The sequence below is a fragment of the Cucurbita pepo genome, chromosome 9 (assembly GCF_057944985.1).
Source record: "Cucurbita pepo subsp. pepo isolate OVF chromosome 9, ASM5794498v1, whole genome shotgun sequence".
NCBI classification, from domain to species: Eukaryota; Viridiplantae; Streptophyta; class Magnoliopsida; order Cucurbitales; family Cucurbitaceae; genus Cucurbita; species Cucurbita pepo.
In genome coordinates this window covers 3,170,584-3,198,498 of record NC_141806.1, presented here as the reverse complement: position 1 = coordinate 3,198,498, position 27,915 = coordinate 3,170,584, and the positions used below count along the sequence as shown (strand labels likewise).

The 27,915-nt window shown below is 32.9% G+C and overlaps 3 protein-coding genes and 1 pseudogene across 6 annotated transcripts; 2 read left to right on the top strand and 2 right to left on the bottom strand.

The window, feature by feature from the left end:
• The first annotated feature begins 399 nt into the window (after positions 1-399).
• LOC111801492 (protein ZINC INDUCED FACILITATOR-LIKE 1) lies at positions 400-8,335 on the top strand. Of its 4 annotated transcripts, XM_023685503.2 has the most exons (17): positions 411-891; positions 1,400-1,440; positions 1,661-1,721; positions 1,825-1,927; positions 2,015-2,117; positions 2,213-2,266; positions 2,500-2,562; positions 2,674-2,723; positions 2,811-2,886; positions 3,323-3,538; positions 3,775-3,862; positions 4,043-4,128; positions 4,270-4,377; positions 4,580-4,624; positions 4,724-4,812; positions 5,633-5,676; positions 7,781-8,335. In XM_023685503.2, the coding sequence occupies exons 1-17, from the start codon at positions 741-743 to the stop codon at positions 7,870-7,872; spliced, it is 1,470 nt and encodes a 489-aa protein (XP_023541271.2). In that variant the 5' UTR covers positions 411-740; the 3' UTR covers positions 7,873-8,335. The 4 variants fall into 4 exon arrangements, 3 of the variants coding, with proteins under 3 accessions (XP_086983242.1, XP_023541271.2, XP_086983243.1); XR_015422488.1 differs by lacking the exons at positions 5,633-5,676; positions 7,781-8,335 and having other exon boundaries at positions 400-891; positions 4,322-4,377; XM_087127116.1 differs by lacking the exons at positions 5,633-5,676; positions 7,781-8,335 and having other exon boundaries at positions 403-891; positions 4,724-4,816.
• Positions 8,336-8,512: 177 nt separating this feature from the next.
• On the bottom strand, positions 8,513-9,624 carry LOC111802618 (protein MIZU-KUSSEI 1 pseudogene; annotated as a pseudogene).
• A 5,775-nt stretch (positions 9,625-15,399) lies between these two features.
• On the top strand, positions 15,400-19,828 carry LOC111802677 (WAT1-related protein At5g07050). Its single transcript, XM_023687126.2, has 7 exons — positions 15,400-15,673; positions 15,837-15,899; positions 16,606-16,722; positions 16,842-17,085; positions 17,815-17,976; positions 18,194-18,345; positions 19,195-19,828. The coding sequence occupies exons 1-7, from the start codon at positions 15,465-15,467 to the stop codon at positions 19,430-19,432; spliced, it is 1,185 nt and encodes a 394-aa protein (XP_023542894.1). The 5' UTR covers positions 15,400-15,464; the 3' UTR covers positions 19,433-19,828.
• Positions 19,829-22,432: 2,604 nt separating this feature from the next.
• Positions 22,433-27,190, bottom strand: MAP65-5 (microtubule-associated protein 65-5). The gene is made up of 11 exons (XM_023685581.2): positions 26,901-27,190; positions 26,323-26,529; positions 25,977-26,222; positions 25,653-25,868; positions 25,367-25,522; positions 25,113-25,272; positions 24,871-25,022; positions 24,107-24,194; positions 23,683-23,756; positions 23,534-23,608; positions 22,433-22,917 (listed from the first exon to the last, which is right to left on the bottom strand). The coding sequence occupies exons 1-11, from the start codon at positions 26,949-26,951 to the stop codon at positions 22,666-22,668; spliced, it is 1,677 nt and encodes a 558-aa protein (XP_023541349.1). The 5' UTR covers positions 26,952-27,190; the 3' UTR covers positions 22,433-22,665.
• Between the last annotated feature and the right edge of the window lie 725 nt (positions 27,191-27,915).

Sequence of the window (27,915 nt, the reverse complement as noted above, 5' to 3'; positions counted from 1 at the left end):
AAAATAAGGTAAACATAAATTGTCTTAATTGATAGTTCAACTACAGTTCAACTAGTAAGGACAGTCTTCTAATCACTTTCAAATGTCAGCCCCATTTTTTTTTATGCGCGTGAAATATTCAAAATTTCATATTCTATATTTATTATAATAAAAATATAAGAATAAAAAAATAGTTGTTAATAAAATCAAGAAATTAATTATTTAAATTTAAAGAAAGTGACCAAAAATGTATTTCCAAACATAGAAACAAATAATAAAAAGAAAAAATGACAAATCAAAATTGAATTTTATCAAAAAAATAAATAAATAATAATAATAATAATAATAATAATAAAAGGGAAAGACAAATCAAAATTGTTTTGTACAGAGAAGAGCGGTGGACCAGGTCTCAGATAAGGACATGGCATATGGCGCATGCAGTGACGCTCCGCCATGCGATCCAACTCTCCCAGACGCTTGGCAAACGTCCGGATTCCATAGGCCTCTCTACACATTTTTACCAATCATCTCTTTCTTTTTCTCTCCAATCGGCGGCGGGAAAAGTGAGCTCTGCTGTGGTGTCAGCCGTGTCGGTTTCCGGCCATTAATGGTGGAGTGGGTCCCCAATCTGAGGAAACTGGTGGCTGTTGTTGGAGACGGGACAAGGCTCGTTCGTTTAGTATTTACGGGGAAGAACCTCGTTCTTTCTGCCTTTACGAGACATTTGAGTTTTGTTTTGTTGCTTGGCATTTGGAGCAAAAATGGCGGACGAAAGTCGGGAGAGATTTTTGAAGGACGAGCATTGCTACTACGAGGATTGTCCTGGATGTAAGATGGAACGGCATAATCGGCTGCACCGTGGCTTTCCTTTCCGCCATCTTCTTTTGATTTCGCTTATCGTTCTAGTCACTGGTTCGATTTCTCTCCATTAATCTTGTTCGATTTCGTTGTGCTAAACGCTGCATGAATGGAGTATGGTGTAGAATTTTGCCTTAAATATCGATTTCAAACTCGGTTTTGGAGGTTCTCTCCACTTCACTCTCCCTTTTCACTTCAGGCTTTCATATGTCTGCTGTGTTCTTTTACTGAGAAGCAGACATGGATCGCAGTGTGGAGTTAGGGAGACTAAGGATTTTCGAAATGAAGAATTTCTCATATTACTCTGCTCTCAATCAGCTAGTAAACTAATGATAATCTAGCTATTGAAGTGCCTGGAAAAGATAAACTGAAGCAGAAATTCTCTACTCTTCACTGAAAATACAAAGAAAATGGCACTGCAGGAAATAGTTCCACATATATTTGTTTTGAGATTGAGAAATATCGGCTGAACTGATTGATTTGCAAATTTTTTTGGTCAATCTTTTATTTGTCGAGTGGTTTGGATTTTGCACCTTACTTTCTTCATTTTTTTCGTTTCCAGGATTGCCGATATCAAGTCTTTTCCCATTCCTGTATTTCATGGTGAGTTTGTGTCTGATCTGTAATTGTGGATGCTTGGTTTGCTCTTTCTATCAACTATACTGGGAGCCATGTAATGTAATTGAATATCACCAGATAAATATCATGATTACTAACATGCTGAAGCTACCTGTAACAAAATCAGAAGCTTATATTGTTCATGTTGTTCATCGCCATTAAGTTTTTGTACCATTGAGACTATTTATTTCCAATTTGAATGCAGGTTCGGGATTTTAACATTGCAGAAAAAGTAGAAGATATTGGTTACTATTCTGGTTTTATCGGTAAGATTGCTATTAACATTTTACTTTCTCGTTCGATTTCCCTGTCGTTCATCGTTCTTGAATCCTCCATTTTCTCCTAACAAATTCCTCATACAACTTGTAGGAGCTTCTTTCATGATTGGCAGACTGTTAACGTCTGTTTTCTGGGGAATCGTGGCTGATCGCTATGGTCGAAAACCTGTTATTCTTTTTGGAATTATTTCACTGTTAGTTGCTGAATTCATTTGCCCTTTTTAAGTGTTCAATTCTACTTTTCACTTCAATTTTTCTTCTCTGTTGGTTACTGATTTCAGGATTATATTCAACACCCTATTTGGCCTCAGTTTAAATTACTGGATGGCTGTTATCACCAGGTTTCTTCTTGGAAGCTTAAATGGCATACTTGGACCAATAAAGGTACTCACTAGAATCATTTTCCTTTTAAGAAATGCATAATATTTCTTCTTGATGAAAGTTTGTTTCTTACTCCATTCGTTTCTCATGGTTGCCAGGCATATGCAATTGAAAGTGTTGGTGTAGAATATCAAGCTATAGCTATATCATCTGTGAGTTGTGCTTCAAAAGAACTCCCTCTCCCCTTTTTATTGTGAGATCCCACAACGATTGTGGAGGAGAATGAAACATTCTTTATAAAGGGCGTGGAAACCTCTCCCTAATAGACGCATTTTAAAAATCTTGAGGGGAAGCCCGAAAGGGAAAGTCCAAAGAGGACAATATTTGCTAGCATTTATCTAACCGCACTGCTTGCGCCAATGCTTAAACTTTGGTTTAATTTCAGATTAGTACGACATGGGGAGTTTCATTGATATTAGGCCCGGCTATTGGAGGGTATCTTGCACAGGTACTTTTTGTCACATCCCATCAGCTAATGGAATAACGCTGAACATTTGAACTTTCAAATTGTGAAAGACTACTTTTTAATCTCTTCCATTATTTTGTTCCGAATCACCAGCCAGCAGAGAAATTTCCTAGCATTTTCTCCAGTGAGGGTCTTTTTGGGAGGTAAGTTGGTCGACAGCCTACACTTTCATTTTTGCCATAATTATTCAATGTTCGATAACGTGCTCACAGCTGGGTCCTATGGTGCAGATTTCCTTACTTCCTGCCCTGTCTTTGTACGTCAGTCCTTGCTGTAGCTACAGGAATAATCTCTCTCTGGCTTCCGGTATGCCCTTTATCTCTAGATACATACTCATTTCTTCTTATTGATCGTAAAGTAGGAAGGTTCTTGTTTTGCTTATGGTATTGTGATGGCCATTTCAAATATGATTTAATCTGGGTTTTGGCTTCTTAAACCATACTGAATTTCTAGGGAAAGTTACTCTTGAAATTGGGTTAGCAGAACTTGACCATTTAGTTGAGGTTTGTGCCCGCAATTTGGGAGAAAAGACAACTCCCCTAGATGTAATATTTAAATACTGGTGACCGACCTGATAGTATATCTTCTAATGGAACATTTTTAAGTTTAATCATCTGAGAACTTAGGTGATTTTGCATCTCCTTACCCAGTTTCTTCTCGGCTTGATATAGCTTTACTTTGTGAGCGATATCTTATTTGACATCTCAAGCTATCATTACTGATCCTGTTGTTCATCTTGTAGGAATCGCTACACAGTCACGATGAGAATGTTCCATCACCTTCTAGAACATATGAAGCTCTGGAAGATCAACCTGGTGATTGTGACGGAAAGGAAGCAACCCAAACAGACGAACAAAATGAAATGCCTTCTAAGTCGAGTCTCTTCAAGAATTGGGAGTTAATGTCAGCAATCGTTGTTTATTGCATGTTCTCACTTCATGATATGGCGTATGTAGAGGTGCGCCTACCCAAAAACAAGCCGGTCTACATGATTTATTTTGCAGTTTCATGTTTGGAAATACATTTATATTGAAACGAAGGCATGTTTTCAGTTTCTTGAACCAAATTTCTTCTTACTTCATGAACAATTGAGTAACAATGAGTTCAGTTTTTAAAAAAAGGACAAACATTATAAAAGGATTGGATTGAAGCTTTTAACGTTCGCAATATGAACCATTTGCTTCTTTTGTGTAGATATTTTCACTCTGGGCTGTCAGTTCTCGTCAGCTTGGTGGTTTGAACTTTACATCTGGGGATGTCGGAGAAGTCCTTACCATCACAGGTAGATCCAGAGCTCCACAACCCCACCCTGGCAGATTGCACCTTGCCTGCATTCGTGCATTGGTTTATAATGTTTCCTGTTCAAAGTTCCATATTAGTAATCACACTCTTTAGTATACATCTAGTAATACAAATTTATTTCAACTAATTGTGCTGCAAACTTTTGTTTACTTGCTTTTAGGTTTCAGCGTTTTTGTGTTTCAATCTTCTTTATACCCATCTGTGGAGAGGATATTTGGACCTATAATGGTATCTCGTATTTGTGGGGTAAGTTGGCTTATCACTCTGTAGTCTTACGTTTGAATGACTACTTTTGTGATATCAAGATTATATGTACTTTCAACTTTGATTCTGAGTGGAAATCATTTCAAGTCTTAAAGCCACATTGAAATACATTAAATGTTGCAGATATTGTCTATCCCTCTGCTGGCAATGTATCCATTTTTGTCTCTGTTGTCAGGACCTGTCCTTCACATTGTAGCAACTCTTGCATCAGCCTTGAAGAATCTTCTCTCTGTAAGTATTGCACTAAAACTTGAATCTCTTCCTTTCCATTGATATGCTGTCTATGAAATGAAGATTGCTTGGTACTGTGTATTAATGTGAAATCTTTGAACTAAAGTTTGAAATTTTCATATTACGTTTGTCTGAGGAGAAGCAATAAGCTTTATAATATTAAAATTTTGCTTGATCTATCTAAATTTTCATGTGTTCTTAGGTCTCCATTATAACTGGTATGTTCATCATACAAAACAGAGCCGTGGTAATAATATCTTTGCCTTTCCCTTATTTCCTCCTCTCTTTCCTTCTCTTCCATCATGCAAAAGAGCTTGGATTGATGTAAGCGACTATCTGTGGACAGGGTCAACGCCAAAGAGGGGCTGCTAATGGCATTGCTATGACAGCAGTGTCTGTTTTCAAGGCAATTGGCCCAGCTGCAGGAGGTGCAATGTAAGTGTATTCATCATTATGTGGATGTTAACTTTACAAACAAACATACAAGCTTTGATAATCAGTCTTATTTTTACTGGCCATGAAACATGTCAAAAGTTGGATGCTTTGTGTTACTGCTACTAAGTTTCTTTTTCAGTAAAACTCAAAGCCACCACTAGCCGATATTGTCCTCTTTGGGCTTTTTCTTTCAGGTTTCCCTTCAAAGTTTTTAAAACATGTCTACTAGGGAGAGGTTTCCACACCCTTATAAAGAATACTTCGTTCTCCTCTCCAATCGATGTGGGATGTCACAATCCACTCCCCTTCGGGGACCAGCTTCCTTGTTGGCACTCGTTCCCCTCTCCAATCGATGTAGGACCCCCCACCACATCGGTTGAAGAGGGGAATGAAACATTCTTTATAAGAGTGTGGAAACGTCTCCCTAACAGACGCATTTTAAAAACCTTGAGGGGAAGCCTGAAAGGGAAAACCCAAAGAGGACAATATCTGTCAGTAGACTTGGACTTGGACTATTACAAAAACTACCGTTGAAAAACTATCACCTAGTGGTCACCATGAGCCATGTTTAATAATGAGCTTAGAGAGAACCGGTTCAAGCTATAGTGGTCATCTTACCTAGTTTTTAAACTCCTACAAGTTACACCGGCAATAAAATGTAGTAGGATTAGGCGAGTGTGCGGTGCAAATAGTCAAAGAATGTGTGGCCTGAACACTCATGGATTAAAAAAACCGTCGCTGAAAATGTCAATGTTTGGGGCAAATGGAAATAATTATTGCGTCAACTGTTATAGCTTTTGAGTAATCTTTCTCTATGCAGACTCTCTTGGTCACAGAAGCGTCAAAATGCATCTTTTCTCCCAGGTACATCTTCTTTTGCTAATTCTCTCACCTGCATCCTCCTCCCCACTCTTAGATAGTCAGAACTCTAAAACATTTCAGTTAAATTTTTATTTCTTATTAGTGAATCATTCAAATTTAAATTTTATTATATTAATTTGCAAGAAGCATTAGATTCATTTCATAATAGGACATTTGTGTTGAGGCGTGCCATTTGCTTTCATAGCTTCACGTAGTTGAATAATAATTGCATGTATGACAATCTCACGACTTGATATTAATAACTTTCAAACTTCTGGTTCTTCTGTTAGACGAACACGACTCTCCACAATGGTATGATATTGTCCACTTTGAGCATAAGCTCTCATGGCTTTGCTTTGGGCTTCCCCAAAAGGCCTCATACCAATGGAGATAGTATTCGTCACTTATAAACCCATGATCTTCCACTAAATTAACCAATGTGGGACACTCCCAATCCCAATAATCCTCAACAATCCTCCCCTCGAACAAAGCACACTATAAGCCTCCCCTGAGGCTTATGGAGCTCTCGAATAGCCTCCCCTTAATTGAGGCTCGACTCCTTTCTCTGGAGCCCTCGAACAAAGTACACCATTTGTTCGACACTTTAGTCACTTTTGACTACACCTTCGAGGCTCGCCATTCTTTGTTCGATATTTGAGGATTCTATTGGCATGGTTAAGTTTAGGGCATGGCTCTGATACCATGTTAGACGAACACGACTCTCCACAATGGTATGATATTGTCCACTTTGAGCATAAGCTCTCATGGCTTTGCTTTGGGCTTCCCCAAAAGGCCTCATACCAATGGAGATAGTATTCGTCACTTATAAACCCATGATCTTCCACTAAATTAACCAATGTGGGACACTCCCAATCCCAATAATCCTCAACATCTTCTACATAGCCATAGTCTTCTACATAGCCATAGTCACTGTCCTCTCCTATTGCATATAATTTATATATGGAGAATTTAAAGCCTGCCCTTTTTTTTCTCCCTCTTTCTTGAGGCCATTATGCTCACGTGGTTAAGCCTTTTCATGTATTCTTAACCAAAAGGTTAGAGATTCGAATCTTCCCCTCTAACCTTCCCACTTCCACGTGTTGAACTCCATTAGTTAAGTTTCATGTATTCTTGACCAAAAAGTTAGAGATTCAAATCTTCCCACTTCCACGGGTTGAACTCAATTGGTTAAGACTCATGTATCCTTGACCAAAAGGTTACAGATTCGAATCTTCCCACTTCCACGTGTTGAACTCAATTGATTGAGCATCATGTATCTTCGACCCAAAAGGTTAGAGATTCGAATCTTCCGACTTCCACGTGTTGAACTCAATTGGTTAAGCCTCATGTATCCTTGACCAAAAGGTTACAAATTCGAATCTTCCCACTTCCACGTGTTGAACTCAATTGGTTAAGACTCATGTATCCTTGACCAAAAGGTTACAGATTCGAATCTTCCCACTTCCACGTGTTGAACTCAACTGGTTAAGCCTCATGTATTCTTGACTAAAACGTCAGATATTCGAATCTTCCACCTTCCACATGTTGAACTCAATTGGTTAAGCTTCACGTATCCTTAACCAAAACGTCAAAGATTCGAATCTTCCCACTCCCACGTGTTGAACTCAATTGCTTAAGCCTCATGTATACTTGACCAAAACGTCAGATATTCGAATCTTCCCACTCCCACGTATTCGAATCTTCCCACTCCCACGTGTTCGAACTCAAATATACATATATTTTTTTGTTTGATATATTACCAATGATAACAAACAAAAACATTAGAGGTTCAAGTCTCCTCAAGGAAGATATTTAGTCCATGTCGAGGATTTATTGATCCAAATTTAGTGTGCGCTTTGTATTGTTTACCCTCTAAACTTTTATGGTGTTTGGTTGGTTGCATGAACAAAAACACTTCTCTAATTACTTGATTGTTGCAGTTCATACCTCTCCATTGGTAAGTCAAAAGAACCTCAAATGAGATTTTTCATTGAAAACTTGTACTAGTGCCGTGTGCTCTTAATCTCTCTTCCATGACCTTCTCCTATTCTTTTCACACTATTATTAGAAGATTAGTTCAAGATTTGACATCTTTCATCTCTTCCAGGTTCCCATATGATTTTCTTCATTCTAAATGTGATCGAAGCCCTCGGAGCGTTGTTGACATTCAAACCATTTCTTGTTCAAAATCAAACCTAAATCAAAGTTGAACTACAATGAGCGAAATGCTCAAACAAATAGCTGTGTCAAAATTTCGACTTCGTCGTCGATGATTCATAAAAATGTCCTATGAACTCTTCATACTCGTGCCTTCCTAACCGAATCGAGCACTTGTATCAATTTTCTTTTGAGTCATAGGTCTCATTTGCATAGTTCTTGATTGGCAACCTTATCAAGTCTGTTTCCATGAATAACTACAAGCTGTAGGTTTTTATATATATATATATATATATATATATGTATGTATGTATATGTACCCTTGAAATCTGTTAGGTACTTCATTTCTTACCTTATTTTAGTTGAAATCTCGGTTAAAAAATACCCTTTTTATCCTTGTACTTTAGAAGTTTAGGACGTGTAAAATTTTGAAGACTGTAATTTACAAATCACTCACTTAAATTGTTGAGATAGATGATATGTAATGAATGATTATGATGACAATTTTAACGATGTTTTTTCAAAGTTATATAATAAAAATGAAACTTTTCAAACGTTTGGAATACACCCGAATGTATTTTGTATGATTGTGAGATCTCATATGGACGGGAGAAGAACAAAATATTTCTTACAAGGGAGTTCGAGAGATTTAAAACTGTGAGATGAAATGTAACGGGTCAAAATAGACATTATTGTTATAAATGATATCATAATCAATCATTGAATTGAGCAGCGGTAGACATGAATTGTTACAAATGGTAACATAGCTAGTCATTGAATTAAGTGGCGGTAGACATGGATTGTTACAAATGGGATCATAACCAGTCACTAAATTGAGTGCGGTGGTAGACATGGATTGTTACAATGAGTGCGGTGGTAGACATGGATTGTTACAAATGGTATCATAGTCAGTCGTTGATACAATGAGTGCGGTGGTAGACATGGATTGTTACAAATGGTATCATAGTCAGTCGTTGATTTGAGATCTCACGTTCAAATTCTAACCAAGAAGACGCTTAATTCACCGCCATTATTGCTCTCAGGATTCATCATATAGAACGTCTCCGAGTCCTTCGATCCAGTCACTCGCTCAAAATCCACTCTCATATACGTCAATTGATCGCCGTCCACCGTCTCCGCCGCATCCTCCGCCGGAATCACCCCGGCGCCCATGGACACCGCGTTCAAAGTCTGCATAATCTTCAGATCCTCCTCCGACGGATCTCTCCGAACTCCATATCCCGATTTCTTACCATTACAGTACAATGTCCAAATCGGCTCCTCCAGAATCTTCCTCTTCTCCGACGGCCGTTTCTCGCACTCCAAGGCGAGCCTGACCAGCCCTACCCCCATGTCCCGGAGGAGTTTCCCCGTCGGAATCGCCAATTCCAAAATTAAAATCGGCAGGCACCTAGGGCTTTCTTGAAACACGAGATTCACTCGCGATTTCCGGTATCCGAAGATCGTTCCAGTAATCCGATCGCCGCCATGGACGTGGCCGTCGTGGAGACGACTTCCGTTGATCGGAAATCGGCACGCCGGCGACAGTATCGGAAGCGTACGGAAAACTGTACGGATTTGCCGGAGGAGTTTTGTAGGTTTTGAAAAACCTGATCGTTTTGGAGATGGTTGGAGTGAAATTGCTGGCCGCGGCGACGGAGACGATTGTAGCGCCGGCGACGAGCATTTTCTCGGCTCAGCCATTTTTGTCGGTGTAATTACAGAGAAATGGGTTGTTGGTAAACACGGCGGTGGTGGAGAGTTCGTATAAGAAGAGCTAATTCGTTATGGCATGCACGATTGAATTAATTTGAATTATTATTATTATTATTATTTTGTAAATATATTATTTTCTTAAATGCATATGTTGACTATTTTGCCTCATTTTCTTAGTTTTTTTTTTTTTTTTTTTTTTTTTTTAATTATATGATTTAGTTCATGATGGGGTGTTATTTGAATTTAATTATTTATATTTTATTTTTTCTATTAATTAAACATTAAGACAAAAACATATAGATATAATTAACATTTTTTACTTTATTTATTTATTCTTTTTTTAACACACGAGTAATAAGACGGACCAATTAGATTTGTTCATGAGTTGGGTCGGGTCATATTTAAACATTTCTTAAACTCAACCAAACTGTTCGGATTGTAAAATTTATAACCGAACTCAACCTAGTTGATTTGAGCTATTTAGACATTTATTGGAATTATTTTATTAAAGTGTCTATTTATTTATTTATTTTTAAATATTTAATTAAGATTTACTCCTCAATTTTAATATAAATTTTAAAATACCTCCAAAATAGTTAAATAGTAAATAAATAAATAAAAATAAAAATTATTTTACTAGTGATGAGATAATAAATAAAAATAAATAAATATATGTAACATGTAATTGTATGGTAAGTAATATTAATGTTATTATTAATTTCTTTCAACATAATTACAAAGTAAAAAAAATCAAATTATGGATTTTTTTTATCTATTAAATTAAGTCAAAATGATGTCCGTTGACTTGCTTATTTAATTTTACAATTTAATATGCTCACTTATTATTATTATTTTATTAACAAGAAAAACAAAAGTCATAGAAAACATGGGGATTAAATTTATATATTTATATAAATTAATATAATTGCTAATTTCCATTGACTAGTTATTTTTTTTTTAATAATAAATATATATAAATAAATGCTTATAAATAAGTAGGCCAAAATTTTTATGATCATTTCAAACAAATTTTACTAAATTAATTTATGTTTTTTTTTTATTTTTTTTTTATCTTCAAGCATATATTTTTATTTTTTATTACGTATATTAAAATAAATTTCAACTAAAAAGGTCAATTTTCCTATTAATTAAATAGGGACGGAGACTAAAATTATATTTTTTATCTCTATTCTTTCTATAAATAATTTACTATACATATTTCTTGAATTTTTCTTTACTCATTTAGTAAATATTTGAATTTTTCTTTACTCATTTAGTAAATATTTAAAAGTGTCTAAAACTACGTCGTATTATTATATTATATTATATATATATATATATATATATATATATATATATATATATATATATATATTTTGGTCAAATATTATTAAAACCATTGTAATGTTTTATGTTTTTTTACTAGATATTAAATGAAGAATAGAAATTATTTTTAATTTTTAAAAAATTAATATTTTCTTTTTTACAAATTATACGAAGAATTTTGCAAGAATGGAGATTGAAATAAGAAGCAAAAAAAAACAACACTTTATTTGTATCTCGTACATACTTCACACGTGTTCATTTTTTTTTTGATAATTTCAATTACATTATTATTATTTTTATTATTATTCTTTACATTAAAATTAATATAAAAATCATTTTATTATTAATTTATATAGTTATAAACTCAAATTATTAGAAATTAAAATTAGGTTCGAGTTACCTTCTTGATCAAAAAAATATATATACATTTTTCTAATCCCTATATTTTCTATAAATTTTAATTTAATTCTCGGGATTAATTTAAAATTAATTTTATTAAAAGTAAAAAAAAACTTACTTTTTGGGGTAAATGTTTATTACTCTAAGTAACAATATTTTATAAATCACAATCCTTTTTGTTAGTAGGTAATGAATAATTATTTGGGATGATTAGATACCCATATGTTAGGAATATTCCTAAAAGGAATATTCTTCTTAGTGCTCCACTTTATAATTTTATTTTATTTATTTTATTATTATTTTGGAATCATCTCCACTAACAAGTTTTTTAATTTTTAAAAAATTAATTATTGTTTGTATATTTTTGGGGAACAAAAATTAATACCAATGGAATTATTTGATATCTATCCACAATTAAGAATATGCTTACGTCATCAACATCATATAATATATTACAAAATAGCTTTCCTTTTTTTTAAAAAAATAAAATAAATTGAATAAAAATCATATTTATTGTTATTATTATTATTATTATTATTATATATATACCTTATATTTTATCTAAAAAAATATCGAGTTTTATGATATATTTAATTTCAAAAAAATTAAAAACTATTTTAATGGGGAACATAAATTATTATTATTTTGTTTAAAATTAAAATAATTTTGAATTTTTAAAAGTTTAAAAAATATTCTTAAACTTTTAAATTTTTAAATATTAAAAAAAGATAGGTAATAATCCACGTGGTTATATTTTATTATTATTATTATTTTTTTTTTTTGTGATATTAGATTTTAATTTTAGAATCCCCATCGAGTAGCTGCATAAAGGCATTTATTCTTCTATCTAATTATTTGGTGTTCTAAGAACCAACAACCTTCCATATAGAAACCCAATAATTTGATATTAGTCCCCTTTTTTTTTTTAATATATATTAATTTTTTTATTTACACGCTGCAAAAATAAATATTAAATGATACTAACGTGACAGACAATAAGTAAATTGAGTATAACTCAATCGTAATTAATATGTATTTCTTTAAAAGCTTAAATCTTATATGTGCGTACATTTTTTGTACTGAAAAAAGTAGTAATATTGAAACATTTTTTAAGGATTTTTTTGTACTGAAATGGTATCAAAGTCAGACACTGAACAATGTGTCAGTCTTCTTATTGTTTCTCAAAGAGGGTAGACATGAGACGATGTGCAGTAAGGACGCTGGCCCCAAAGAGGGTGGATTTGGCAGGGGTCCCACATCGATGGGAGAGTAGACATGAGGCTATGTGTCAGTAAAGACGCTGGGTCCAAAATGGGTGGATTTGGCGAGGGTCCCACGTTGATTGGAGAACGGAAAGAGTGTCAGTGTCCTGGATTTGGCGGGGGTCCCATATCGATTGGAGAAAGGAAAGAGTCCCACATGGAAGGGAGTGGATTGTGATGTTCTACATTGGTTGGAGAGGAGAACAAAACACCATTTATAAGGGTGTGGAAACCTTCCCTTACCAAACGTGTTTTAAAGCCTTAAGGGAAGTCTCGTTTTAAAGCTTTGAGGGGAAGTCCCGTTTCAAAACTTTTAGTGGAAGCCCGGACAAGAAAGCCGAAAAAGGACAATATCTGCTAGCGGTAGATTTGGGTCTATATATAATATTAAAAATAGGTGGGGGAGAAATGAAGAATCTGACATCATCGTACGATCACCCAAAAATTAATATAAAATTAAATAATCTTACGACATCTTTGCCACGTCATCTTTTCTTTTTCCCTTTTTTGTGTAATATCAATAATCTTTCTTTTAAGGACCACATTTATAAAATAATTTTTTTCCTTAAATTAGAAATTATTTTGCAAATAAGATCAAAATGTAATTTTTAAGAAATTGAGGGACCAAATAGATATTTACTCTAACTTTAGGGACTAAAAATTCTTTCAATTTTCTTTTTTTTTACCGTGAATTCAAAATTATTTTACCAATCTTAAATATTAAAATGTAATTTTTAGAAATTGAGGGACTAAATAGATATTTACTATAAGGTTAGGGACTAAAAATATTTTAAAATTTTGTAATTGTTAAAATTAGAGGGACTAAATAGATATTTATTTATTTAATTTATTAATTTATTAATTTGTATTCTTATCCACTTGAGCTTGAGCAGGATTGGTGTTGGGTGTATGATGCGTATCCCACTCTCTTTTTTAATGTAACTCTTTGGAACCTTCCATTATTTGTTTTATATGTTTTAATATTATTTTTTTTTTATGCAAAAAAATAATATATAATTATATGTATAATTTCATTTAAACATTTTTAAACGTTGAAAATGTTGAAAATAAGCAATTTTATTTTAAAAAATCTTATTAATAAAAATATTATTGTGAAAATAAATAGAAAGAAAAGAATTTTATAATTTTTACGAAATTAATAAAAATATTTTTTATTTTTCAAAAGTTTTAATAATACTCTTATAACTTAAAAATAAAATCTCAAATTTTAATATCTGGATGTTCGGGATATAGATTGCATACCCGGATCCCATATACTAACGAACATCTTAAAATGTTTTGAAGGTCGAAAACGCTTTGAAAACAAAGAGAATAAAAAAATTAAAACCACGAAGAAAATTCATTTTATGGTACCGAGTTAGAAAATCTTTAAAATTCAATTATGAATTATAATTAATGAAAATTAGATTGTTTATACTTTTATTACATTAATAATAAACTATTAATTAATTAATTATAATTAGTTATTAATGGCATATTTCGTAAATTAGTACATTAAAGGGAGGACAATAGTGTCCAACATTTTTTTTTCAAGGAAATCTATAATCTCTTAAAAAATATATTATTAATACTTTAATTCGATGGTAAATTACATTTTTATCCTTGTGTGAGTTGAATCTAATTTTTATTATTCATAAAATTTTAATTTCATTTATTTAATTTCGTTTAAATTTATTTCAAATTCATTCGGTTTCTCTGAATGGTTTTAAAACGCAGTCTGTTAGGGAGAGATTTTCACACTCTCATAAAGAATGCTTCGTTCCCTTCTCCAACTGATACGGGATCTCACAATCCACCTCATTAGGGCCTAGCATTTCGTTCCTCCCTCCAACTGATTTACCCACTCGGGGGCAGTCCTCGCTTCCACCCCCTTCGGTGGACTTGGGCAATTACAGTATTTATAAACTTAATTTTTAAAATTTAAATAATTATCAAACGAGATATGACCTGATCGGGATCGGATTTTTGTTTTATTCACGAGGAGAAATAGGAGGAAATTTTAAATTTAAAAAAAAAAAATAGAGTGGGTATCAAAGAAAGAGGAAATGAAGTAGTATCCACTAGAGAGGATTTGGGAGGAGAATATTAATATATTATATAATAATAAAAAAAAAATATCACTTTTTAAAATAAAAAATTAAATAAAAACAAAATTTTTAACCTTTTATTTTTATTATTATTATTATTTTCATATTCCCAACATTCATTGTAATCAATTTCTCATTCCATCACGTCTCTACTTTATCAACAATAATTTTCTTCAATTATTTATTTATTTATTTTAATTTTTTTAATTTTTATTTTCCACTAATTAACTAATTCATATGTCATCAAACAATAATAACAATGTGATAGAAATATCTTAAAAGCGCAAATCTCTCCAATCTCTTTTGTAAGGGTATTTTCGTAATTTTCGTGATACAGGTCGAGTTTGAACATTTTTTAAGACCTAACATTATACTGAACGAATAGAAGAGGTCGAGTGCTTTATTGAGAATAGAAATTTCACTTCATAATTCTCAGCTATCAATAGTCTTTCTTCGAAATTCTACTGTATGGGCCGAGTGCAGAGCCCATCAAACGAGCAGTAGGAGCAACGGGCAACCGCTAGGTAAGCCAACAGCCCGAAGCACTCGATGAAATATGGAACACATTGGGTAAGTACGAGAAATTAGCGTTTCAATATGTATTTTAAAATTTTTATCTTAAATATATGTTTATATAATTATATCGTAAACAAAAATTTGTATTAAATAAATAAATAAATAATGAAGGAAAAAGATTCCCTCAAGAAGGCTATAAATATCAGGTTTGTGTAGGAAGAAACACATAGACTTTCTCTCACATCACTTCTTTCTCTCTCTACTTTCCCGGAAAATTAGTGGGAAATCTTCATATTTTCCCGAGAAAATGGGAAAGCTAAGCTTGAGCTGTTGGAGTAGCTTTGTTGAGAATTCAAAGCCTTACTTTGCCATGATGTCCTTACAATTTGGATATGCTGGCATGAACATCATCTCCAAAGTCTCTCTTAGTAGAGGGATGAGCCATTACGTTCTCGTCGTTTATCGACACGCTTTCGCTACCGCTTCTATTGCTCCCTTCGCTTTCTTCTTCGAACGGTAACGTCCTCTTGTTTCTCGTTCGAAGTTTTCTCGACTCTATTTTGAAAATAAAACGCTTTTTATTTTTTGTCGTTTATTACGAGAATTGAAGTTGTTTTTCCTTTCGAACTTACGGGTCGGGAATATTTGTCGTTTATACTCTTTTTCACTTCGATTTCAGGAGAGGACAACCGAAGATAACACTCAAAGTTTTCACTCAAATCTTCGTGTTGGCTTTGCTTGGGTGAGTACTTTTCTTTACTTTGAGACGTACACGGGTTGAGCTGAGTTGGATTCTATTGAGGAATTTTTTTTTTTACTAACTCGAACTCGAACGAATCGAGGTAGGGTTCACAACCCAACTCAACTCTTTATTTTCGAGTTGGGTTGGGTTGAGTTGTCGGGTTGTTTAATTTTTTTTACGGTACATATCATATTAATAACTAAAATCTCATGAAACTCAAATATCAAATATTCACAAGTCACAACACAACACTAACATACGCTACAAATAGGGTTAGGATATGTAATAGTCCAAGCCCACCGTTAACATATATTGTCTTCTTTAAGCTTTTCCTTTCGGGCTTCTCCTCAAGGTTCTAAAACACGTCTACTAGAGAGAGGTTTTAACACCCTTGTAAGCAATGTTTCGTTCCCCTCTCCAACCGATGTGGGATCCCACAATCCACCTCTTTACGGGACCCAGCATCCTCACTGGAACTCGTTCCTCTCTCAAACCGATGTGGGACCCTCCAATCCACGTCGTGTCCACCCCCTTTAGGGTTCAACCTCCTCGTTGGCCCATCGCCCGGTGTCTAGCTCTGATATCATTTTTAACAACCTAAGCTCACTGCTAGCGGATATTATGGGATCCCACGTCGATTTGAACATCCAAATAAGAACTAAACTCATTATCATGCTAAAAACAAACACTATTTACAATTTTGCAGCCCCGTTATCGATCAAAACTTCTATTATGCTGGATTGAAATACACTTCACCAACTTTCTCGTGTGCCATGAGCAACATGCTGCCTGCAATGACATTCGTGATGGCTGTGATCTTCAGGTACTTCAATCAAAAACATCAAAATGCAAGAACATCCACTTCTTTTTGGATCAAAACCTAAAAATTTCTCATTTTTCTCTTTGATTTTGATGGAAAATTGCAATTTTTTCTTGAACAAGGATGGAAAAATTAGAGATGAAGAAGCTGAGATGCCAAGCCAAGTTCTTGGGAACTTTAGTGACAGTGATAGGAGCTATGCTGATGACATTATACAAAGGCCCACTGATTCAAATGGCTTGGTCTAAACACTCTCATGTTCCCACAAGTTCTAATGATCAAGCTTCTGCCAATAAAGATTGGTTCAAAGGCTCAATTTTCCTCATTATTGCCACTCTTGCTTGGTCTTCTCTTTTCGTCTTGCAGGTATTAGCCCCGGAAAGAACCCGGGTCTTGTTTCGGTTTGTTTTTTGGTGAAACGGGTTTTATATAAATGACGTGTTTGAGTTGTACAAAGTGTACGGTGGAGTTTTAGAATCCCAAATGGCGGTTTTTTCTATTTCAAATGAATTATTACTTAACGTCAGTTTGAAACCGTTGATCCTGGGTCTTGATTCGGTTTGGTTTTCGGTAAAATGGTCTTTATATAAACGACTTGTTTGAGTTATATAAAGTGTACAATGTCGAGTTTTAAAATCCCAGATGACGGTTTTTTCTATTTCAATGAACGAGCTTTATATAAACGACATGTTTGAGTTGTACAAAGTGTACAGTGTCAAGTTTTAGAATCCCAGATGACGGTTTTTTCTATTTCGATGAAACGGACTTCATATAAACGACGTGTTTGAGTTGTACAAAGTGTACAGTGTCGAGTTTTAAAATCCCAGATGACGGTTTTTTCTATTTCGATGAAACGGACTTCATATAAACGATGTGTTTGAGTTGTACAAAGTGTACAGTGTCGAATTTTTAAATCCCAGATGACGGTTTTTTCTATTTCAATGAAACGGTCTTTATATGAACAACGTGTTCGAGTTCTACAAAGTATACCGTGTCGAGTTTTAGAATCCCAGATGACGGTTTTTTCTATTTCGAAAGAATAATCTCGTAACATCAATTCGAAACCGTTGACCGTCTTTCTTTTTCGGGGTGCAGAATCAAGCATTGAAGACATACATGAACCACCAGCTAACCCTCACCACACTAGTATGCTTTATGGGGACTTTACAAGCCATAGCTGTGACTGTAGTAGCCGAACACAAAGCTTCTGTTTGGAGAATTGGTTGGGACATGAACCTCCTTGCTGCCGCCTACGCCGTAAGCTCCCGAACCGCTCTCACAAACCCGACTAATCTTTATCGTCACAATAATATGATATCGAACCAATACGAGAATTTCATATTTAACGTAAAGGTCCCTTAGGGACATTTCGGTTAAAAATATTATCGATATTGTCGGTTCACGTACATTAGGGTTAGGGTTTACGTAGCTCGAGTTTTTAACCTAACGGGTTTTTTTTTTTTTTTTTTTGAAGGGAATTGTGACGTCAAGTATTTCATATTATGTACAAGGGTTGGTGATGAAGAAGAGAGGACCTGTTTTTGCAACAGCATTTAGCCCTTTGATGATGATCATTGTAGCCATCATGGGCTCTTTCATCCTATCTGAAAAAATTTACCTTGGAGGGTAAGTAATTATTTTTTAATATATTTTTATCTCAATATTTTTATTTATATTGGATTCTTTTTTTTTTTTTTTTTTTTTTTTTACTATCCTATAAAAATTACTATAGAAAAATTAAAGTAATTTTTATTTTTTAGTATATATATATATATATATAATTTATAATATTTTTTAATATATTTTTATCAAAATAATTTTATTTATATTGGATTATTTTTTTTTACTATCCTATAAAAATTACTATAGAAAAATTAAAGTAATTTTTATTTTTTAGTGTATATATATATATAGATATATAATTTATAATATTTTATAATATATTTTTATCAAAATAATTTTATTTATTTGGATTTTTTTTACTATCGTATAAAAATTACTATAGAAAAATTAAAGTAATTTTTATTTCTTAGTGTATATATATATATAATATATATAATTTATATGTTTTAAACGTTAATATCTTTAATTTTTTTAAGAACTTTAAAAATAAATTTAAAGTTTAAAAAAATTAAAAAAATACTCTTAAAATTGAAGATGATATATAAGGTATAGATAATTAGTTTTCGAAATATATTGACGGTAATAATTTTTTAATTTTTTTAATAAAGAATAATGTATTTTTTAAATATGGTACTAACGATAAGGGTATTACAGGTATTATTGAATTTTTTTAAATAAAATCGAGACAAACTCGAAACTATCCCGAGTCTATGTTTGTTTTAAAGAGAACACGATATGAACTTAATTATTACTTGCATTGATACGTCCAAATTTCCGAGCGATATATATATATATATAGATATCATTAAATCCCTAATTATTAACAAAACTATATGATTTGTGATGTGACAGAATAATAGGATCCATCTTGATAGTATTTGGATTATATTCAGTCCTTTGGGGGAAGCATAAGGAGAATTTGGAGACCAAAAGTGCTGTTGATGATGCTCATAAATTACCACAAGCAATTAAGCTTTCTTCTCAACCAAATAATAATAATCTAAATCTCGAACCTAATAAGCTCTCGAATTCACTTATTATTTCCATGCCCGACCCTGAAAGCCCCATCAAGCCGAACCAAAACCCATGAGAATGATTTAGCGTTGGGGAGGGGCATTTTCGTCAAAGTTCGAGCCTGGTTTTTGGTGTCGTAGGAGAAGGATTTACCTTTATTCAGTCGTACTGGCGTAGTCCTACTAAAGCAACGCAACCCAATTCTACTTGATTAAGCCCCGTGCTCGTTTAAGGAGAGAGTTTGCTTTACCCGACCAACTCCTACTTTTATGATAAGGCAGAACCCCGACCCAACATTCATTAGTTTCGTATGAAGAATGAAAGCGTTCGATCCCGGAAAGCATCTACTCGTATTATGATGAAAAGCATGATTTTCATATATTTATGATGTTTGAGTTCTTGGGTTTTGTAATATTTTGTACTCGTGACAAAATAAATAAATAAATATATATATATATATATATATATATAATTAATTAATATAAGTTGTGATCTTACGAAACTTTGTTAAGTTTATGTCCCGATTTCTTTCTTAGTTCTATTTGATTGTTTATGAATAATTATATTTATATCATTTGAATTAAATTTTTAAACAAAAAATAATAATTTTTTAAATAAAGAAAGAAATTATTAATATATTAAAAATGACACAATAGCAAGAGAATGTCATAAATTAATTTTTTTTTAAATATTTTATTGTTTTAGTGAACTTAATGACAAAGATTAATAAATTTAAAATTAGAAATTGGAGTTAAACCTAACTCAAAGAATCTACCAAAGATTTGCCTAAATAATAATATTATTAATATTTAAAATAAAAAAAACAATACTATCAAATACATTTTGAATAATTATTTAAATTTGAATGTATTTTTAAAATTTTTTAACGAAATAAAACTATATTTGTATGGTACGCTAGCAGAAAGGGAGTGGATTGTGAGATCACACGTCAATTGGAGAGGGAAACGTCAACGAGGACGAACGAATGTCAGCGATGACGTTGGCACCCCAAAGGGTGGATTGTGAGATCCTACGTCGGTTGAAGAGGGGAACGAAACATTCCTTAAGGGTGTGGAAACCTCTTTCTATGATATGTGTTTTAAAAACCTTAAGGGGAAAGCTCGGAAGGGAAAGTCCAAAGAGGACAATATCTACTGACGGTGGGATTAGGCTGTTACAAATGGTATTAGAGCCGAACACTGGTGGTGTGTCAACGAGGACGTTCGACCCTCAAGAGAGTCATTATGAGGAATGAAGCATTTCTTACAAGAGTGTGGAAACCTCCCAGGCGCGTTTTTAATGATAATGAGCAAATAATTACACCCTTTTAATTTTATTAAAAGAAAAAAAAGTGTGAAAATGAAAGAAGCAATTAAAAAAACACACACAATGGATAAAATAATATAAAAACATGAGTTGAGGACTCAACATTGACACACTTTAAATAATAATATTATTAAAATCCTAAAATTCGTATCAATTAATTGCATGCAATCATACATCAATACAATTTTAATAATTTACTTTTTACTTTATATATTATCTTTATTAAATTACTCCTAAACCCATGGGCGGATTTAACTGCAAAATTATTATAATAAATATAATTTTTATACTTTCAAATAATTTTGAAAATTTTCATATTAAAGTGATTAATGATTTTTTTGTAAATTTTTAAAAAATATTTAAATGGGTAATTTTATTTTTGTAATATTTATAATTATGTAGATTTTCTTTAAATATTTTTATCTAATTACTAAATTTACAACTTTAATAAATATTATTTTTAAAGAAAATTAAAATAAATTAAAGCCTTTGAGAGTATTTTTAGTAATTTGTTGGAAACAAAATTAAGAATTAAAGTTATCCAAATAAAGCAACTCAATAATGGATTTTAAGATCATGGGAATGACCAAACAAACCACAATAAAATCTTTATTTTATTTTAATTATTTATTTTGGTTGAATTACCACAATAATTCCATAGTTGTTTTATTGTTAATTAAAAATTAAGAATTTTTAATAAATTGTTTATTATAATATAAACTTCATTTTCATGGACATTTCGCCACATCATTTCATATAAACATAAAGATAGGCACTATATTATATAACATTTTTAAGGTCTTTTTTTATGTTATTTAGTTGCCATTGGATTACTTTTAAGTTGATAATTATTTAATTAATTAATTAATTAATACTAACCAAACACACCACTTTAATTATGGGGCATCTTCTTTTTTTTTTTTTTTTTTAATTATTATTATTATTATTATTATTATTATTATAGCCATGTCACCACCATTAAGAAGTAAATGGGTTAAAATGATATAAAATTTTATGCATGGGTCTATTTTTTATGTTTATTTCTCTATCGAATGGATTTTCTCGATCGAATTTAGGGTTGCTTAAAAAATCAAATGATTCAAAAAACTCGATCGACCTGATCCATAAAAACTTTATGATTTGGTTTGGTTAGTATATATTGAGTTGAACTGAACCTATAACAATCTAAGCTCACTACTACTAAATATTATCTTCTGAACAGTTCTTTTGAACTTCTCGAGATTTTTAAAAAGTTTATAGTACGAGAGTTTTTCACGCCCTTGTAAAGAATGTTTTTTTGATTTATCTAAGCTGTTTTCTTTCACTCATATAACTATCTGATTTAGTTCATGAATCCGAATAATGAATATAAAAATGAAGATATCTATTCGTCACCCATTTTCTCAAAAAAAAAAAAAAAAAAAAAAAAAAAAAAAAAAAAAAATTATTATTGGATCTATATCCGGACATAAAAGGGTCAATGGGAACCACACTTGAAATGACAATTCATAAAAAATCACCAGATCAAAGATCTACGGATATTGCATCGACATATACATTTAAACTTCATCGATATTTCCATCATCGAAATTGAGATATCAGCTTTACACCGATATTTCCATCAACATTTTATAAAATAAAAATATCAACAATTATGTCTACGTTGACATTTAAAATCCTATTGAGTCGATATTTCTAATTGTAACACAAGGCGAAATGCCTCTCCAACAGACTATTTACACGGGAGAGAGAAACAACTCTAAGATCGATGGTTAGTAACAATTGTTGGTATCAGTCACTTACAAGAGAATCAGACATGTAATGTAGTATGATTAATACCACCTTGCAGCATGCAATAAGAATAAGAAATGCAACAAAATAAGAAAAAAGAAGTAAAACAAGAGATGACTTTGTGATGAGTAGCAAAGGAATGATATACAATGAGAATTAGAATGTATAACCTGGCCTTGAATGCCTGTCTCATCAAGCTGCTCCTTTGGAAGCTGAATCATCTTTTGGAAGAGCAACATAGTTGACTGGTATTATGTTAGGTCCTCTCACACTTTCTCTCCGATCTTTGCTGCCGGAAAACCCATACCGGCCAGGAGTTCCGTTCCGCCGCCCGGGAGTCCCCAACAACGTGTTGCTCTGACCCAATGGTTTCTTAGCTATTGGCTTTGATCCATACAGTGCCTCTTGTTCTGATGCAAGCTGCTCTTGCAGCCGTTTTTGCTCCTGTTTTTACCACAATGACTTGTTTGAAGTTAGAATACTAAGTGTTAACTGATATTAGGATGGTATGGATGGGACAACTTGATTTGATTTCTAGTAAGAAAACTAAATCGAGCTAGTTTGATTTGGTTCGATTTATTCACACCATGTTGTTATAGAAATTCAAGAAAACTAACCTAAACGATTAGATTGATAGCTAAGAACTATATGATAATTCAATTTAACATAATATTTGTTAAATCCCAAATATAGTTGGAGTTCATTTTTTTCAATTCAATAAAAGATCGAGATGAAAGATTCGAATGTCTAACTCCTTGATTGAGGATTTACGCCTTGACAAGGTGAATTAGGTTCAAGTTTTTGCAGATTTTATTCCATTTACTTAGAATAGAACTAAATGATTGTCCCTAACTAAATCAAACCAAACACTATTCAATTGGATCAATAATTCAGTTTAACTTTTGTTCTTGTTCAACACTCAACCAGGCACTTCTAAGCTCCCCCAACACATGGAACTAGCAATGATAATGAAATAGATAGCAGAAGTTTGTAAAACAGTCAGGTACTTTTGATGGGTGGTGATAAATTATATTAGAGGTATAGAAGACGATATCTGTACCCGTGATTTTCGCTTATCCTCTTCTCTCTCCAGCCGCAACTTTGCGTCCTCCTCCAAGGTATATAGAAGGGGAAGCTGCAAGATATAAAATCAAGGTCACAAGTAAGCCAAGCACAATTCAAGCCCAAAATCGGTTTCCTGTTCCTTACCTTCTCATACGAGAAAGTAATTCCCCTTTCTGATTCCCATGCTTTAACTTTGGCAGCCAGATTTTCAACCATCGCTGAACAACCAAGTCGGCGTAATCAGGAACAACAGATGTTGAAAATGCATGCAACATTTAGCAATCAAAGAACAAGGTTTAACTTTGTACGTCTTGTTCCTCTGAATATACATGCATCGAGGATTCATGATTGTATGGTTTAACTTGATTTTGGTATTTCATTGTCCTCGAATATGATTAGTCTTGAGAAATTAGGTTTTCAATTATGTGGAAAATAGAATTATATGCCAGTATAAACATATGAATGATTTCTTTCCATTCTAAATAACATAGCATACATGAGCATTATAACATGATTCAAATTTTAATTTAAAAAAAAGGCTAAATTAAGGGCATGATGAAAAGCTCACAAGGTAATTTGGTGACCAGCACTCTTCCTTTCTCGGCTCGTTTCAAATTCTTGTGAGCTCCTCTTCCCGCGTTATAGCGTTTGTCATCCTAGGGGGAAAAAAGGCAAAAAAAAGAAAAAAAAAAACTAATTTTAATCAGTCACGGGTTAGCAGCAGTTTACCAGACAACTAAAAATGTTCGTGGCATGGTCAAGTAACAGAAGCTATATTCTAGAGCTTACATTGCAACGAACAGATATGTTGAAAAGTAAACGCTGCATGTGTACAAGTACAAATATTCTCAGATCATATTCTTGTGTAAATTGTTTATCTTAAATTAAGTTTGAAATGTTAAAAAATCTAAAGTGAGATTATAATTAAATCTAAAGAAGCTACTTAATCCGGCCGTGAATCAAAGATGATACCAACTGCATCTGATCACTCAAATCCTCTAAGGGTCTTATTTTTTCTCCACAATTCCCCCTAGGATCTGGATTGATTGATAATGAACAAACAATTTTCTATCGTTGAAGTATTAAGAACTTCTATCCCAAAGTAATTAAAGTAGAGAATGCTAAATCATGCACAAGTACGTAAAGAAGAATTTTCCATGTGAGAGCATGCCGCATGGCAACAAGAAGTGAAGAACCCACGCGACCACCAATGAGTGACTTTACAAAACAGCTTCTAAAGTTCTATGGATGTGATAAGCAATTGAAGTATAACAATTGGCATAACATGCTATTCATATATGGTAAATAGTCACAAAGAAATGCATTTTGTACCCTTTCATAGTCATCGAGCCACTTTTCCTCCTGCAATGCAAATTGCCATTTCTCTACCTTGTCCAAGATATCCTTCCTACTTAGAGCCTGCTCTTTAGCTTCAGTGACCTGATCGTCCATGCTAGAAAGTAGATCAGAAAGATTGACTGTGCCTGAAAAAGACAGGTTGACACAAAACTACCATCAAGATTTAGTACAATTCCAGAAAAACTTGGAAATTTGAATTATAGAATGTCTTAAACCTGAATCAATTAGACTAGTAAGAGTCTTTCGAGCAGCATCGCCATCTATATCCATATGGACCCCTCTATATATTTCTTCAAGTTCTGCTTGCCTCTTAAAAATCAGCTCCCTCATCTTGCTAGTTTTCAAAATATTTAACCGCTCAACTTCAACTTCAACCTGGCATTTGTTCAACATGAGAATTTGTTAATTTTGCATACCCTCGGACTCTTTTGCTAAGGTCACCAGAAAATAAGTCAAATGATGGCACAACCTGTTCAATGATGTCTAAAGCAAGACATCCTTTCCCAGACACCTCGTCAACAGAAGATGACATTAAACGAGTAACATGGTCAAATCTTTTTCGCTCATCAGCAGGGGCGTCCATGAGATTCCATAGATCCGTCAACTTTTTGCCAAGATCTTTAAGCTACAGTACGTGGGGTTGGGGACAAATTAGGATGGAATAAATTCACGAGTGAACCGAATATCATATAAACACAAAGGAAGAGAAACACGATGAAATTAGATCAAACAAGGTGCTTGATTATGTAATTAACCTTTTGTAGCCTTTCTTGTTTGCTCTGTTTTAGAGAATGAATTACACCGGTCAATTTTGCAAGAGTATCATTACTGATACACCTCGAGGGGCCACTTTTAGGGTCACCCAAGCTTGGGTGAACTTCATTTACAGTCTTCAGGAAATCAACTGACATCACCACCGATAGCTCGTGGATGAGACTGATATTGCTGTTCACCCTTTGTAGACGTAAATGCTGCAAACATGAAGAGAACTGGCTCATACGAAAATCCCATGTAACTTATAACTTATGTACTTCAAAAAATGAAAAACTCAACAAACAAGTTCCAAACGAGATGGCAACCTTTTCAGTTTGAAGTTCTTGGAGGTGCAATTTAAGTTCTCCCAGCTTCTTTGCTGTTAAATCACGCTCATTAATTTCCGGATCAACGTAACTTTTAGACTGACCATTTCCTGCTATTTCTGAGCATAAGGAGACAATCTGTGATTGAACTTCTGAAAATTCCTTTAATTTTTCGCGTTTCTTTGATCTCAATTCTTCCAGAATAAGTTTTATAGCACCAACTTGCTCCTTCAGAGTGCCCCTTCCCTTCTCCAACAGAAACGAAAGGAAAAAAATGGCAAATCAAAAGGTCAAAATGGAAGTTGAAGACGAAAAAAAAAAAACTTATTATGCTACAGGAACCTACTCGTGAAAAGGAGGAGAAGCCTTCACCGAGGGCAGATGCAATGCCAGCAATCTCAGTTTCTGCTTCTGCTAACTGTTGGAGCAAATCCGCCTTGTACTTTCTCGTTCTCTCAACCTTCCTACGGTAAATATCGAGGCATTCTTGCTCAAGTTGTAGAAGCATTTTATCTCTTTCACTATCATTTTCCCCAATTTCATCCCATATAATCTACATCTCAACAAAGAATCAAGAGTCAACTAATCTAAACATAATCCAAGAACACAAAACTGTCAGTTCCAGCTCTGTATTTACTAGTAAAATTGAGTCCACATTCCATGAGAAGTGAACAAAAGTAACTCATTTGATACCAAACGTGATAACGAAGCTTAGCAAGTAAAATAAACACTCAGCGAGTGTGATTAACGTACAACAGAACTATTCAAATCAATAATAGAGAACCTCAACAGACTTCAATGATTTACATATGAACAAGAAAGTTCAAACGAAAGTAAAATTTACACATCGTCAACTCCAAGAGCAAACAATTATCAAATCATAACATAACATCAAATGATTGAGAGTAGAGAGACAAAGAAAACCTGCAACTCGCGGAGGAGAGAACCGCAAGTGGTGGGAGGAACCGTCTCCATTTCCAACGCCAAAATCCAGTAGATTTGCCGCAAAACAAATCGGTGAAAAAGGAGAATCAAACTTAGGAACCTAGAGAAAAGCGAATCCGATCGAAAATTGAAACGGACAAGCGTTACAAAGATGAAATTGCGATTCGATCGGCCACTGATTTACTTCTTCAATCTACGAAATGGCGAAGATCCCTAATCAGATAAATTCCGTTCCGAATATGGCAAGTGCAGATTTTGAGTTAGGTTTTTGGCGCCAAGCGTTCCTTTTGTTTTAAAACAATATTTATTATTTCCTTCCGTTTTTTTTTTTTTTTTCCAGAAATATTATAATTCGAATAAATTAATATAAGTCATTAATGCTGCTCGATTTGAAATATTATAAATATTTTTAAATTAATTTTGGGTAATTTTTAAATAAAAATGAGAAATTACAAAAATAGGATAGTGAACAGCATTTCCAATAAATTTATTTTAGGTTAAATTAATAAAATAGAAAAAAAAAAATCCTTTAATAATATTTTAAAATTAATATTAAACCTTTTAAAAAATTAAAAATATTTATTCCATGAATATTTTTTAAATACAGTAATTTTGAATTTAAAAAAGTTTAAAATTTTTTAAAAAGTATTAATTTAAGATATTTTATTTATATTTAAAATACGTTTTAAAAAAAAATACTAAAATGAATTTAATAATTAAAACATGGGCTTAATATCACTAACATACGTCATAAAAATGTTTTAAATTATTCAAAATTCATTTTTTTTCTTTTTTAATATTTAAAATTGACTTAAAAGAAATTTATAATTAAATTTTTTATTTTTGAGTAATACCGGATAAATAAATAAGATGTACATGAATGGACAGATACCACATCAAATGAGATAGATCCTGATAATAGGATGACTAAGAAATACTTAAAATAATTGAAAGTTACTGCCTATACCAACAAAATACACGTTTATTTTTTATA